General features: G+C 41.0%; 1 protein-coding gene across 1 annotated transcript in view; it reads right to left on the bottom strand.

Annotated features, from left to right (window-relative positions):
• LOC126204255 (prisilkin-39-like) overlaps positions 1–11902 on the bottom strand; it is a 38103-nt gene extending 26201 nt beyond the window's left edge. Inside the window, exons 1-2 of the mRNA XM_049938646.1 lie at positions 11857–11902; positions 3262–3391 (exon numbers count right to left, since the gene is read on the bottom strand). Of these exons, the coding sequence (XP_049794603.1) occupies positions 3262–3391; positions 11857–11877 (151 nt within the window). The 5' untranslated portion in view covers positions 11878–11902. The remainder of the gene's footprint in view (positions 1–3261; positions 3392–11856) is intronic.
• Positions 11903–13268: the final 1366 nt, after the last annotated feature.

Genomic DNA, 13268 nt, shown 5'->3' with positions numbered 1-13268 from the left:
CGATCATCGAAATATTTATTCAGGAAATTAAAGACGTCGGCCGTGCGATGTGGCCGGGCACCATCTTGCATAAACCACGAGGTGTTCGCAGTGTCGTCTAAGGCAGTTTGTACCGCCACAAATTCACGAAGAATGTCCAGATAGCGTGATACAGTAATCGTTTCGGATCTGAAAAATGGGCCAATGATTCCTTTGGAATAAATGGCGGCCCAGACCAGTACTTTTTGAGGATGCAGGGACGATGGGACTGCAACATGGGGCTTTTCGGTTCCCCATGTGCGCCAGTTCTGTTTACTGACGAAGCCGTCCAGGTAAGAATAAGCTTCGTCAGTAAACCAAATGCTGCCCACATGCATATCGCCGTCATCAATCCTGTGCACTATATCGTTAGCGAATGTCTCTCGTGCAGCAATGGTAGCGGCGCTGAGGGGTTGCCGCGTTTGAATTTTCTGTGGATAGAGGTGTAAACTCTGGCGCATGAGACGATACGTGGACGTTGGCGTCATTTGGACCGCAGCTGCAACACGGCGAACGGAAACCCGAGGCCGCTGTCGGATCACCTGCTGCACTAGCTGCGCGTTGCCCTCTGTGGTTGCCGTACGCGGTCGCCCTACCTTTCCAGCACGTTCATCCGTCACGTTCCCAGACCGTTGAAATTTTTCAAACAGATCCTTTATTGTATCGCTTTTCGGTCCTTTGGTTACATTAAACCTCCGTTGAAAACTTCGTCTTGTTGCAACAACACTGTGTTCTAGGCGGTGGAATTCCAACACCAGAAAAATCCTCTGTTCTAAGGAATAAACCATGTTGTCTACAGCACACTTGCACGTTGTGAACAGCACACGCTTACAGCAGAAAGACGACGTACAGAATGGCGCACCCACAGACTGCGTTGTCTTATATATCTTTCACATCACTTGCAGCGCCATCTGTTGTTGAAAATTGTAACTACTGTAATTTCGAAAGTTTGTCCGCCTGAAAATGTACTGTTGTCCCAAGCATATTGCAACAAACGGTGTATTTCTATCGCTGCTCGTTTAGTTTTTATTGCCGTTTCAAATATACCGGTCATTTTTGAAACACCTTGTATATCATTCAAAGCATGTAAATGGCTCTGAGCACTATGGGACTTAACATCTATGGTCATCAGTCCCCCAGAACTTAGAACTACTTAAACCTAACTAACCTAAGGACAGCACACAACACCCAGCCATCACGAGGCAGAGAAAATCCCTGACCCCGCCGGGAATCGAACCCGGGAACCCGGGCGTGGGAAGCGAGAACGCTACCGCACAACCTCGAGATGCGGGCATTCAAAGCATGTACTTCATGAGAAAAGTGGAGTTATGAAACATTACATGCATGCAGTTGTATTCTTGATTCCGAGGACTTGTGTGATACAGATCTCTTCAGTAGTCTGTTCTGTGCAAATCTCGTTATCATTCTATAAGTACTGTGACCTACATTTCCTTTCAGCTATTTCTGTAGCCAAGGGTTGGTTTCCTTCCACAATTTTACACCCTCTTCTCTCTTCTTCATATCTTCCTCAATTCCCATTTTCACTATGCTTAATCAAGTTATCCCGTTCAAACTACGACAATCCCCCCCCCCTCCCCTTTTGGATTCAGTACATCTTCAATAGACATATTCTATGACATATTCTATCATCCGTCAAGGCTGCTTGCTTTAGTGTTTTTTTTTTGTTTTTTTTTTTTTTTAATGACCGGTTTCGGTTCGCCTGAACAATTCTCAGAACTGTAGATAACTATAAAATAACTAACCAACATATGCTATGAGATGTACAACGTTGCTGTTTCATCAGATCTAAAATCAAATGACCGGTTTCGGTTCACCTGCACAACTCTCAGAACTGTAGATAATAAAATAACTAACCAACATATGCTATGAGATGTACAACGTTGCTGTTTCATCAGATATAAAATCAAAAGCACTATTTCGTACATAATTGTGTCAATTGAGGGAGTACATGAAGGCAGCGTGTACATATTGTAGATCTTTTAATATCAATAACAGCTGCAAATTTGTTGAGGATATCAATGATATACTCGTCGTAATACCAGGGAGGGACCACTGGCGTCATTGGACTACCAATTCATATACAAATAATCCCGTGAGAGAGGAAACACAAATCAGGAAAAATAATCTCCTTACCAACAAAAAATAGCTATAGGTGAAGTTACTGAACTAGTGTAAGTATTGGAACTATAGTTGTCTTTCCGTTTTACGTCAAGGTATTTCGGAGTTTCTCCGAAGACAGTATGTTAAGTTTTTCACATCTGCATTGGTATTCCGATTTATTCGTCTAAAAATCAACTTTTTTTTGTCACAATGAATCTCAACAGCTTTTGTTCTCTCTTTGTCTCAACTGACTATCGTACACGTATCACTTACGTGCAACGCACCGCTCCAGACGAATATCTTTAGAAAAAAAAACTTTCTAACACTTAGATTTATATTCGATATTAAGTAATTGCTATTTTTGAGAACTGCTTTTCTTGCTATTACCAGCTCGTATTTTCTATTCTCTCTGCTTCTATCATCAACAATTCTCTTGTTGCTAAATGTAACAAAAGTCATCTACCGCCTTTAATGTCTCATCTCCTTTGTGTTACCTGATTTGAATCGATTACATTCCACCATCATTTTTATTACTAATGTTGAAGTTCAGTTTCCTACTACTCAAGAAGCTACCCATTCCCTTCAACTGCTCTTCAAGATCATCTGCTTCTCTGACAAAATTACAATGTCATCAACAAATCTTAAAATTTTTATTTCGTCTCATTGAGCGCTAATTCCCTTCAAAATTTACTTTTGGCTTTCTTTACTGCTTGCTCAGTGTACAGACGAATAACATTCAGAATATACTACAGCCCCGTCTCACACGATTTTAAAGCACTGCTGCCCCCGCACTCCACACACACACACACACACACACACACATTTTCTTCGGCTCTTATAACAAGCAGTCTGTTCTTTGTACACCTTGACTTTTCGCTCCCAGTATTTTATCCCGCTAACTTCAGAGTTTTAGAGAGTGGATTCTGATCATCATTGTTAGAAGTTATCTCTAAATCTACAAGTGCTACAATTGTAGTGCGGATTTATTTTTCTATAGTCAATCCTCTAAGATGAATCATAGGGTCACCATTGCCTCGCATGTTTTTACATTTCTCCGGATCGCACACAGATCTTCTTCCAGCTCGTAACAAAACTATATGGTGAAGAACAAGGGCTACTTACCAGTGTTGTACCCGTAGCCAGGGTACTTGTAGCTGTACGGGTAGTACCCGTGTCCGTGTGAGACGGCCAGAGGGTAGGAGGCCTCACAGCCACACAGCAGGGCCAGGCAGGCCACCGCCAAAAGGCACACCTGTAAAACAATAAGATACACGAACATGTAGGTCTCCAAAGGCACGTGTCTCAGGATCGCCTGTGAGTCCTCTAACGTCGTCTGAAATACACGTTACCAAATTTGTAGGTTATTTTGGAACACCCTTTATGGGGGATTTCGCATGGTCTCATTATCCACCTTGATAATGCAGGCAAGACTTAAGAAAAATACGAACACCATCATAGGATCTGTCAACCTAGAAACAGGGTTCTATAACATACACTGTAGAGCCGAAGAAACTGATACAATTACCTAATATCGTGTAGGGCACCCAGGAGCACGCAGAAGTGCCGCGCCAAGACGTGGTATGGACTCCACTAATGTCTGAAGTAGTGCTGGAGGGAACTGACACCATGAATCCGGCAGGGGAACCCATAAATCCGTAAGAGTACGAGGGGCTGGATATCTCTTCTGAACAGTACGTTGCAAGGCATCTCAGATATGCTCAATAATATTCATGAATGGAGAGTTTGGTGGCCAGTAGAAATGTTTAAACTCAGAATACTCCGGGAACCACTCTGTCGCTATTGTGGGGTGTCGCATTGTCCTGCTGAATTTTCCTAAGTCCGTCGTAATGCACAATGAACATGAGTGGCTGCAGGTGATCAGACAGGATGCTTAGGTACGTGTCACCTGTCAGAGTCGTATCTAGAGCTGTCAGGGGTCCAATATCACTCCAACTGCATACAGCTCCTCACCGTTTCAGAGCGTGCACCAGCTTAGTCCCCTTTTTGGGGACACTGACTCTTGCAGAAGGCTCAGCACTGAAATCTGCAGTAGTGTGGCAATGGTCGCATTTCTGTCACGTTGAACGATTCTCTTCATTCGTCGGTGGTCTCACTCTTGCAGCATGTTTTTCCGGCCGTAGCGATGTCGGAGATTCGATGTTTTACCTGATTCCTAATATTCACGGTACGCTCGTAAGGGGAAATCTCTACTTCATCGCTACCTCGGAGATGCTGTGTATCACTGCTCGTGCGCTGACTATAACACCACGTTCAAACTCACTTAAATCTTGATAACCTACCATTTTAGCAGCAGTAACCGATCTAACAACTGCACCTGGCACTTGTTGTCTTATATAGGCCGCAGCACAGAATTCTTTGTGTTGACATATCTCTGTATTTGAAAACGCATGGCTATAGCAGTTTCTTTGGCGCTTCAATGTAAAATAGTGCAAAATATTTGAAATTTTCCGAAAAAAGGAGAAACTATGTGAAAAACATGGGTAATGTACAATATTTACGAGAAGCAAGACGGAATAATGAGACTGGAAGCCATGGATGAAATCTTCCCCCTTTACTGTTCAAACCGTACATCGAAGAGCAATGAAGCTCTAGAAACTGGAATAATAGTTGGGGTGAAAGGACATCAATGATTAGTTTCACTGTTGACATTTCTGCCCTCTGAAAAACTGACGATGAATTACAGCACTTATTGCAGAGATGAATAGCGTTGTGAGCACTGAATATGTGCTTGCTGAGAGAATATCGCAGAAATAAAAGCAGTGAGGAATAGCAGAAATTAGACTGACAACAAATTTAACATGAAAACTATTGGACATGTAGTAGACGATGTGAAAGAATTCGGTTACCTTAGAAGAAAAATAATGTTTGAGTATTGACACGTGTGACTCAGATGTGAGGTTCAGGGGTAAGTTAGAATTTAACCTTAGACTCCAGTGGAACGATGGAACCTGGTGAGAAAATGTCCACTTATTGTAAATATAGGTTATAAGGGGTAGGTATGGTCCGCTCCTTGTATAAAGAACTCAAGACATCTATGCCGCTGCATATGTTATAAATGGTTACACCTATCGAAGTCATAGTCTAGTCAACGAAGGAAAATTAGGGGAAACAATCGTTTAGACGCAAATTTTTGCACGGTGTTAGAAGGGAGTGCCATGAATAACATGCTAAATTCTTATTCGTGGTGTGTTGTTGCTTCTTGTGACGTAGTGGGTAGATAATAGGTAGTCACCTGCTCGCTCTGCAGTTTGGAGACCTATGGAGGAGGGAATTGTATGAACATAATCCGGCGACCTATCTTCCCACAGACGTTTAACCGACACATCTCCACCCTTCACCCTGTTACAGTCCCAGAACACAATTTATCCTTTAATGCAGCTGTACTGCACTTAGATATGATACAGAAATTTAATATTTATTTTTAACCCACTTATTTAGAGATGAACAATAATTTGATACCGTCAGAACAACATTTTTAATAATCTGCGATATTTGCATCCCCGGAAAGCGGAAACTATTAGTGCTTTTAAACATGTGTAGAACTTTTTTGTAACAAATGTAATGTACATTAATTTTGTAGAGGGAAACATTTTCTCTAGAAACCACGACTTTCGATGTTAATCGAGAAAAACATTAAAAATACCATATAGACTCACAATACCAACGCTCACACCCCACCGATCAGAGTTTTTAGTATATTGTTCACGACACTCCCACCTAGTAGTGTGAGAACATTTGCGACTACACGATTTTTTTCTCAAGTCGAGCTGTGTTGGTCTCTGTTGACTGGGCTATGACTACATAAGGAAAAGGGCAGGAATTTTCCATAGCTCAACTGGAGCAAATCGGATATGCGTGCACGAAAAAAAATGTGAAAACTTGATGACTTGAAGCAGCCTGTGAGGCGCTGAATAGTGAGGCATATTTCTGTACTCGACATTTTTGTAAGATGTTGACATTGAAGTAGGTTACCTTAAGAGTATCATCTTGTGAGCACCTCTGTTAAAGCCGACCACTTAAAAGTAAGTCTGCATTGGAAGAAGAGAAAGTTTGTCTTATAAACGACACTGACATTTGAAACCGCCTCGCAGACCAAAACTATGCACTGGTACTCGAACCTGGAACAGCCGCCCTACAACCGAACCATCCAAGCACGACTGACGACGCGCCCTCACAGGCCTTCCTTCCCCTTCCCACGGGTCGCGAGTCGTGGTTTGGTGGGTCGGTCAGTGGAGGACTTGCCCGCGGAGCACATGGGTCCCAGGTTCGACTCCCGGTACGGCAAACTGTTTTTGTCTGGCACGAAGTTTCAGATAAGCGCGCACTCCGAAGCAAAGTTGAAATTCATTCTGGGAAATGAAATTAACTCTATCGTAACACTCAGTTTCAAAACTTATATCATTCTAGGTTCTGCACTCTATCGATCAGCACGATAATGTATTTTTATTAAAGCGTATTTTGATCTATGCAAGATTCCTATTAAATACAGAATATATAAATTTGGACTACATAAAGTAATATTAATTATTTTGAATTATTTGGCAAGACCATATGTTAGAAAAGCGTTTTGCCGGTTGTTTCAGTTTTGAAGGAAACTTGTGTTAATTACAACAAACGAATAACCTGGATGTAATATAATGAGATTGTGGTGACAGTAATAGGGGGTTAAAATTCTCTTTCATAATGACAAATTCTTCATCACCTACACGGGCGGAAAAGTACGTAGTGCCACTCTTTCAGACCAACTTCTAGCAAAGTGGGTGATATTTTTGTAACAGGTTGCGATTTTCTCAAAAATAGGCTGTCTTACACTGTGTAGTTGGAATACGACGACTTAAAGTGATACGTACTATTTGCCTAGCACGGTTGGTATTCCTTTATGATTTTCATCGACAACTGTGGCAATCACTACAAATGTTATATTTCACATTTATTTCACTGTTTTTCAGAAAAAAAAAGTAGTTTTCGGTGCTGACGCAGGTGACAGAGTCGCAGTGCATTGTTCTACAGAGAGGGTGGTTATTGGGTGCCTTATATTTATATGTTACTATTTCAGACTGGGTCCACATGCACGTTTTACACTGCAAATGACTGTAAGTCGCGTTACGTAAACACTTTTATCCTTGGTGAGATTTTTGGTACGGTTAGTTAAATTCAGTTTTCCCTTTTTTATGCCCACTGTTAAGTGGTGCGCTAAAAAATTAAGTCTTCACCGCGTAGGTTATTTTGTACCATCACTTTTCAGTCAAACTAAGCTACTAATTTGATTCGAATCCGAAACCTTGTATATGAGGGGCCGTTTTTATAATTCCGTGCCTCAATCGCTGAAAATGGGTCCCGCATAGGATCACTTCGTGGTAAATCATTAGCCCCAGACTGAGGTAATTACCCCCTGAGGAGTAAATTTAAATTTTCTGAGGGTAAAAAGTAAACAATTTGTTTCTGATTCAGTAATGAAATTAAATTATTTTCAAACGATAATTACTATTATCACCATTTTCGTAAAATTCTAACACTGATTATGTAAGTTATCAATACTTGCTTTTTCTCAGTTAGCAACATTAATGCGGTGGAGGTTACACGTTCGTCACATAGTCCAGCAAGAACACACGTATGTTGTGCTTTGTCTAGTACATCGCTGATGATAAAAATTACACGTATACGTAACAAATGGTTAATATCTAAGAAAATGTCTTCCCCAAATTGTAGATAGTACCTGCAGTACTCCAGAAATTGCTTCATTATTCGTTTCGGAAGTGTAAATGTCGTGTGACTAGGGCCTCCCGTCGGGTAAACCGTTCGCCGGGAGCAGGTCAGCAGGTCTTACGGTCTGACGCCACTTCGGCGACTTGCACGTCGATAGGGATGAAATGATTATGATTAGGACAACACGCAGTACCTGAGCGGAGAAAGCGATGTACACAGTATCACTATTATTATTATTATTACTATTACTACTAGTGTTTGGTCAGACAGAAAGCATTAACTGCCTGAAGTTTCCGATTTCTCCTAGTTTTGAAGTAAGGAGTGCAGCAGTCAAATGATTTACGAAGAGTAATTATAGTACACATATTTTAATTTGGTTGATGTTAAATGGGGTTGCAGTGTGCAGGTCAAGCAAATGCCGCAATGGAAAGTAATACTAGGGAAGTATGTTTTGTAAGAAGTGTCTACACTCACTGTGGAACTTTCTTGTCTGGGAAGGAGTTATGGGTAGCACTTGCGATGCACTATGAATTCCTCTGTCATTCATTCTAACCTCTCCCCCCCCCCCCCCGCCCCAACACACACACACACAAACTAAATAGCATTCATCATTTTAAAAACAAAAGTACTCCAAGGAAAGTCTTTCATTACACAGTTTAGGCGCTAAAGTTGGTGATATGTGGAGGAGGATGATGCAACAGACGGGGGTGGGGGGTGGGGTGGTGGTCGGGCGTACTTGTTAATATCTGATTGAACTCAGGGGTAACTGTCTAAGAAAGGTTAGGAACCACTGGTGTAGAAGAAGTTGAAATTTACATCAAATACTAAGGTCTACGATCCCTTGGAGGCGTAAAAGATTTAACCTTCTAAGTCAATGCAATCAAAAGATACGGCCATTTACGTCACGTATTGTGACAGTCGTAAACTCACTCAGCAAAACTTGTAGATGAACTGTTTATACGCATAATTAAGTTCGTTTGGAACCTTCAGAGCGTGGGGTGTTAGCTCCGGGTGATTTATTAGTTAAAGGGAAGATAAACTGTATTCAATATTAGTCCAGAAGAATAACATAGCCCTAGCGTGAGATCGAAGCTTGCCTGCGACACTGAAAGTCCTCTTTCGACTTGGTTGTTGATTATGAGAGGATCAATATTAGTCCAGAAGAATAACATAGCTCTAGCGTGAGATCGAAGCTTGCCTGCGGCACTGAAAGTCCTCTTTCGACTTGGTAGTTGATTATGAGAGGATCAATATTAGTCCAGAAGAATAACATAGCTCTAGCGTGAGATCGAAGCCTGCATGCGACACTGAAAGTCCTCTTTCGACCTGGTAGTTGATTATGAGAGGATCAATATTAGTCCAGAAGAATAACATAGCTCTAGCGTGAGATCGAAGCTTGCCTGCGACACTGAAAGTCCTCTTTCGACTTGGTAGTTGATTATGAGAGGATCAATATTAGTCCAGAAGAATAACATAGCTCTAACGTGAGATCGAAGCTTGCCTGCGACACTGAAAGTCCTCTTTCGACTTGGTAGTTGATTATGAGAGGATCAATATTAGTCCAGAAGAATAACATAGCTCTAGCGTGAGATCGAAGCTTGCCTGCGACACTGAAAGTCCTCTTTCGACTTGGTAGTTGATTATGAGAGGATCAATATTAGTCCTGAAGAATAACATAGCTCTAGCGTGAGATCGAAGCTTGCCTGCGACACTGAAAGTCCTAGTTCGACTTGGTAGTTGATTATGAGAGGATCAATATTAGTCCAGAAGAATAACATAGCTCTAGCGTGAGATCGAAGCTTGCCTACGACACTGAAAGTCCTCTTTCGACTTGATTATGAGAGGATCGGAAGAAAATTTTCAAGTTATTTGAAATATATATACTTTTTGAAGACGTAGTTATAAATTGCGTATGGACACTTTACACAATCTGACGAACGCCTTTGTATCCCTGATGATGATGATGTTGGTTTGTGGGGAGCTCAACATCGTGATCATCAGCACCCGTACAAGTTCCCAGTCTTTCCAGTGCCAATCTCGCCACTTCCAGAATGATAAGGAGATGATGGGTACAATATAAACACACAGTACTTCGGCGGAGAAGATACCCAACCCGGCCGGGAATCGCACCCAGGACCCCATTATCCAGAAGTAGCAACGATAAATATGTATCCGTGTGAGTAGCAGCTTCTGTGGGAATTCTTTTAACGCTTCTGTGGTCGTGTTAATTATTTTTTACTTAAAGTTAATGAACAGAGTCCCATAGAAGTGTGTCACGTGTGGCTACCTAGTCACCTAATGAGAAACTACATAATTCACAGAAAGCTCATAAAAGAAATTCAAATCGGAAAAAGAATTTAGAACATCGATTGTTTGTTTAAACTTCTAAACAGAATTTTAAGGCCGCTGCTCGTCACAATTTTTTGTAACCTCATAAGCCAAGGAAAGACATTACAAAGATATTTAACATAGTTCTACATAGATCTTAAAGTAGTTTTATGGCAAGACAGAATAAAACTACTTTAAGATCTTCGTACATGAATGTCATAAGTTTTTGTATTGTCTTTTTTCTCTGATGATGTTATACCTCGAAGCTTGTTCGAAGATTAAATAATTCGAGCAAGTTGATGAATAATTTTTACTGGCAGTGGGCTCTTAGAAACCAATTCTAAATAAAGAAGATCATAAAAATTAAAAAGACCTAAAGAAACATTTACGAACGGACATATAATAAATAATGCAGAACACTGAAATCTCATCGGATTCTCCAGGAAGCCTATTGATAATGAAACCTGCATACTAGTGTACGTCTTTCTTTATAATGGCTAAAGAAATGTTATCCAACTGCAAATCGCATTCCCGTCCAGTGTCCACTTCCTGACCACCTTTTCAATGAGCTCATATTATTCACGACAACTACTCTTAGAGGATAAATCTACATGGATCACAGAGAACCTGGATGCACTTGAACAACTGTCTGCTCGAAACCCGTGAACAGACACCATAGATAGTACTCATCTTCATTTTTTTGAGGGCGGGGATTGAGGATACTATTTGTACGTCCACAGAGTAGCAACAAATTATGATTCCAGATGGTATAATACAGTGGAATCATGGAAATAAAACAAGTATCCGTAATACTGAAGAACGTTCTGCGTAGTTAAAAACATTAAATTGAAGAAAACAAAGAATCAGGGGCATTCCTGCATTCATTTTTGCACAAAAAGTTATGCAGATCGTGGCTGTACTGTTATCGAATATAACATATGACAGTTTGGTGACAGAGAGAAATAACTGCTAGTATGGATTAATTAAGATATTTAAATCTATTCTAAAGAAACGTGGAGAGCTTATTTTGGATGATCGCCGCAGCCTATATAAGTTCGAAGCAATACCTCATTTCCACCGGTCTTTCAGGCTATGTTAACCTAACAAATGGTTCAAATGGCTCTAAGCACTATGGGACTTAACATCTGAGGTCACCAGTCCCCTGGACTTAAAACTACTTAAATCTAACTAACCTAAGGACATCACACAAATTCATGCCCGAGGCAGGATTCGAACCAGTGACCGTAGCAGCAGCGCGGTTCTGAAGCGCTTAGAACCGCTCGGCCACAGTGGCCGGCGTTAACCTAACAGCTTGGTGGAAATTATGCCTTTCTTTGAATGTGAAAAACGTTTGATGTCTCTTTCAATCTGTTGAGAATCTAATAAATAACACATTAAGCCGAATCATTCGTTATGACAAGTGACTTCAGAGTGAAATATAAGACCGGCACCTTGAATGACTTCACAGTTTTCTCTGCCTCGTAATGACTGGGTGTTGTGTGATGTCCTTAGGTTAGTTAGGTTTAAGTAGTTCTAAGTTCTAGGGGACTGATGACCATAGATGTTAAGTCCCATAGTGCTCAGAGCCATTTGAACCATTTTTTTGACTTCACAGAGTCGAGCTTGAGGAGAGAGACAAGGCGGGATTGAGTCGGTACTTACCAGTGAGAGAACGCGAGCCATTGTTCTTGTGGACTGAAATGTGAGGTGTGACAGTGAACCGTGCGTGGTGGTGGCTACTTTATACTCAGCAGGGCTGCCGACGTTCGCAATTCACGAGCGGCTCGCGGCTCCAACGTTAAACAAGTGTGTGGCCTTGCTAATGCTGTAACCTTCTCTACAAAAAAGTGAATGAAAGCAAAGTGTGCATATGTCGGCACAGTCTTACGGCTTGTTGTACGATGCATTTAGCTTGTGCTGATAACAGACTCGTCACAGCTCGCTACTGCATTCCTTACTGCGTTTACTGAAAAGCTTGGACAGGGGCGCAGCACAGATGGCAATTTCACGCTATTCTTAAAGCTAGAGAACGGAATATAATGCTTCAATTAAAGCCCAAAATATTTAAACCACCGACTCTGACAAGAAGAAGAATCACGTAAATTATGTCACCGCGAGATTTTACTGGTTGAAAATGATGTACAGAAAAATATATTATATAAAATATAATTTTCTCTATAATGTTAAATTTACGTGCTACTTTTTATCTCAGTATATAACGTGGAAAAGAAGTAATCGACACAAAAAGACATGGCCAAACACGCTATCAGAATGAACGTGATTATTTAACAAAGTAATTGTGTTACTATTAATTTTCCCAAGCCTCATTACATAGAACTCAGTACTTTTTATAGAACTCCAAATGCTTTAAAAATAGTCTACTCAAACAAGAGAAGACAGGAAGTAAAAAGTATGAGCAACAACCAAGCACGCAGGTATGTGATCAGCACATCAAATATTAATCCTTCGCAATCAATCTACGTGAGACACTTATGACTGAAAACAAATACTATAATAACGTAATATTATAATGTTTCACGATATTTGGTTTTAGGTTACCTGCAAATGCGGGTATTATTGTCACTCCTTGTCAACGGAACTAGTCGTTCAGTCAAGTCTCTGAATTACGTACCGAGTCACAGTGGCCTATAGTGTGACTTAGTAATGTATTATTTGTATCAAGACCTTCTACACGGAATAAATTGGTTTTCTTTCAGCATCTCCAAACATTCTTTTTAGTACTTAGCCCTTTCTGAATTTCTAGTCTTCAGTTACATAACTGATATTTATAATGGCCAAAGTTGCAAGCTGGCAGTGCTGGTTTCGGCGGTTAGGTGTCATCTTCGAACCTTTACCACTTAGCTGCGAAGTGGTAACCGTTGTCGTCGTGTTAAAATGTAGCTAAGTTTAAAGGACGAATGGTTCAAATGGCTCTGAGCACTATGGCACTCAACTGCTGTGGTCATCAGTCCCCTAGAACTTAGAACTACTTAAACCTAACTAACCTAAGGACATCACACACATCCATGCCCGAGGCAGGATTCGAACCTGCTACCGCAGCAGTCGCACGGTTC

The sequence above is a fragment of the Schistocerca nitens genome, chromosome 9 (genome assembly GCF_023898315.1).
Source record: "Schistocerca nitens isolate TAMUIC-IGC-003100 chromosome 9, iqSchNite1.1, whole genome shotgun sequence".
Lineage (NCBI taxonomy): Eukaryota > Metazoa > Arthropoda > Insecta > Orthoptera > Acrididae > Schistocerca > Schistocerca nitens.
Note: the sequence above shows the minus strand (reverse complement) of the source record. Positions and strands in the feature narration are given on the sequence as shown.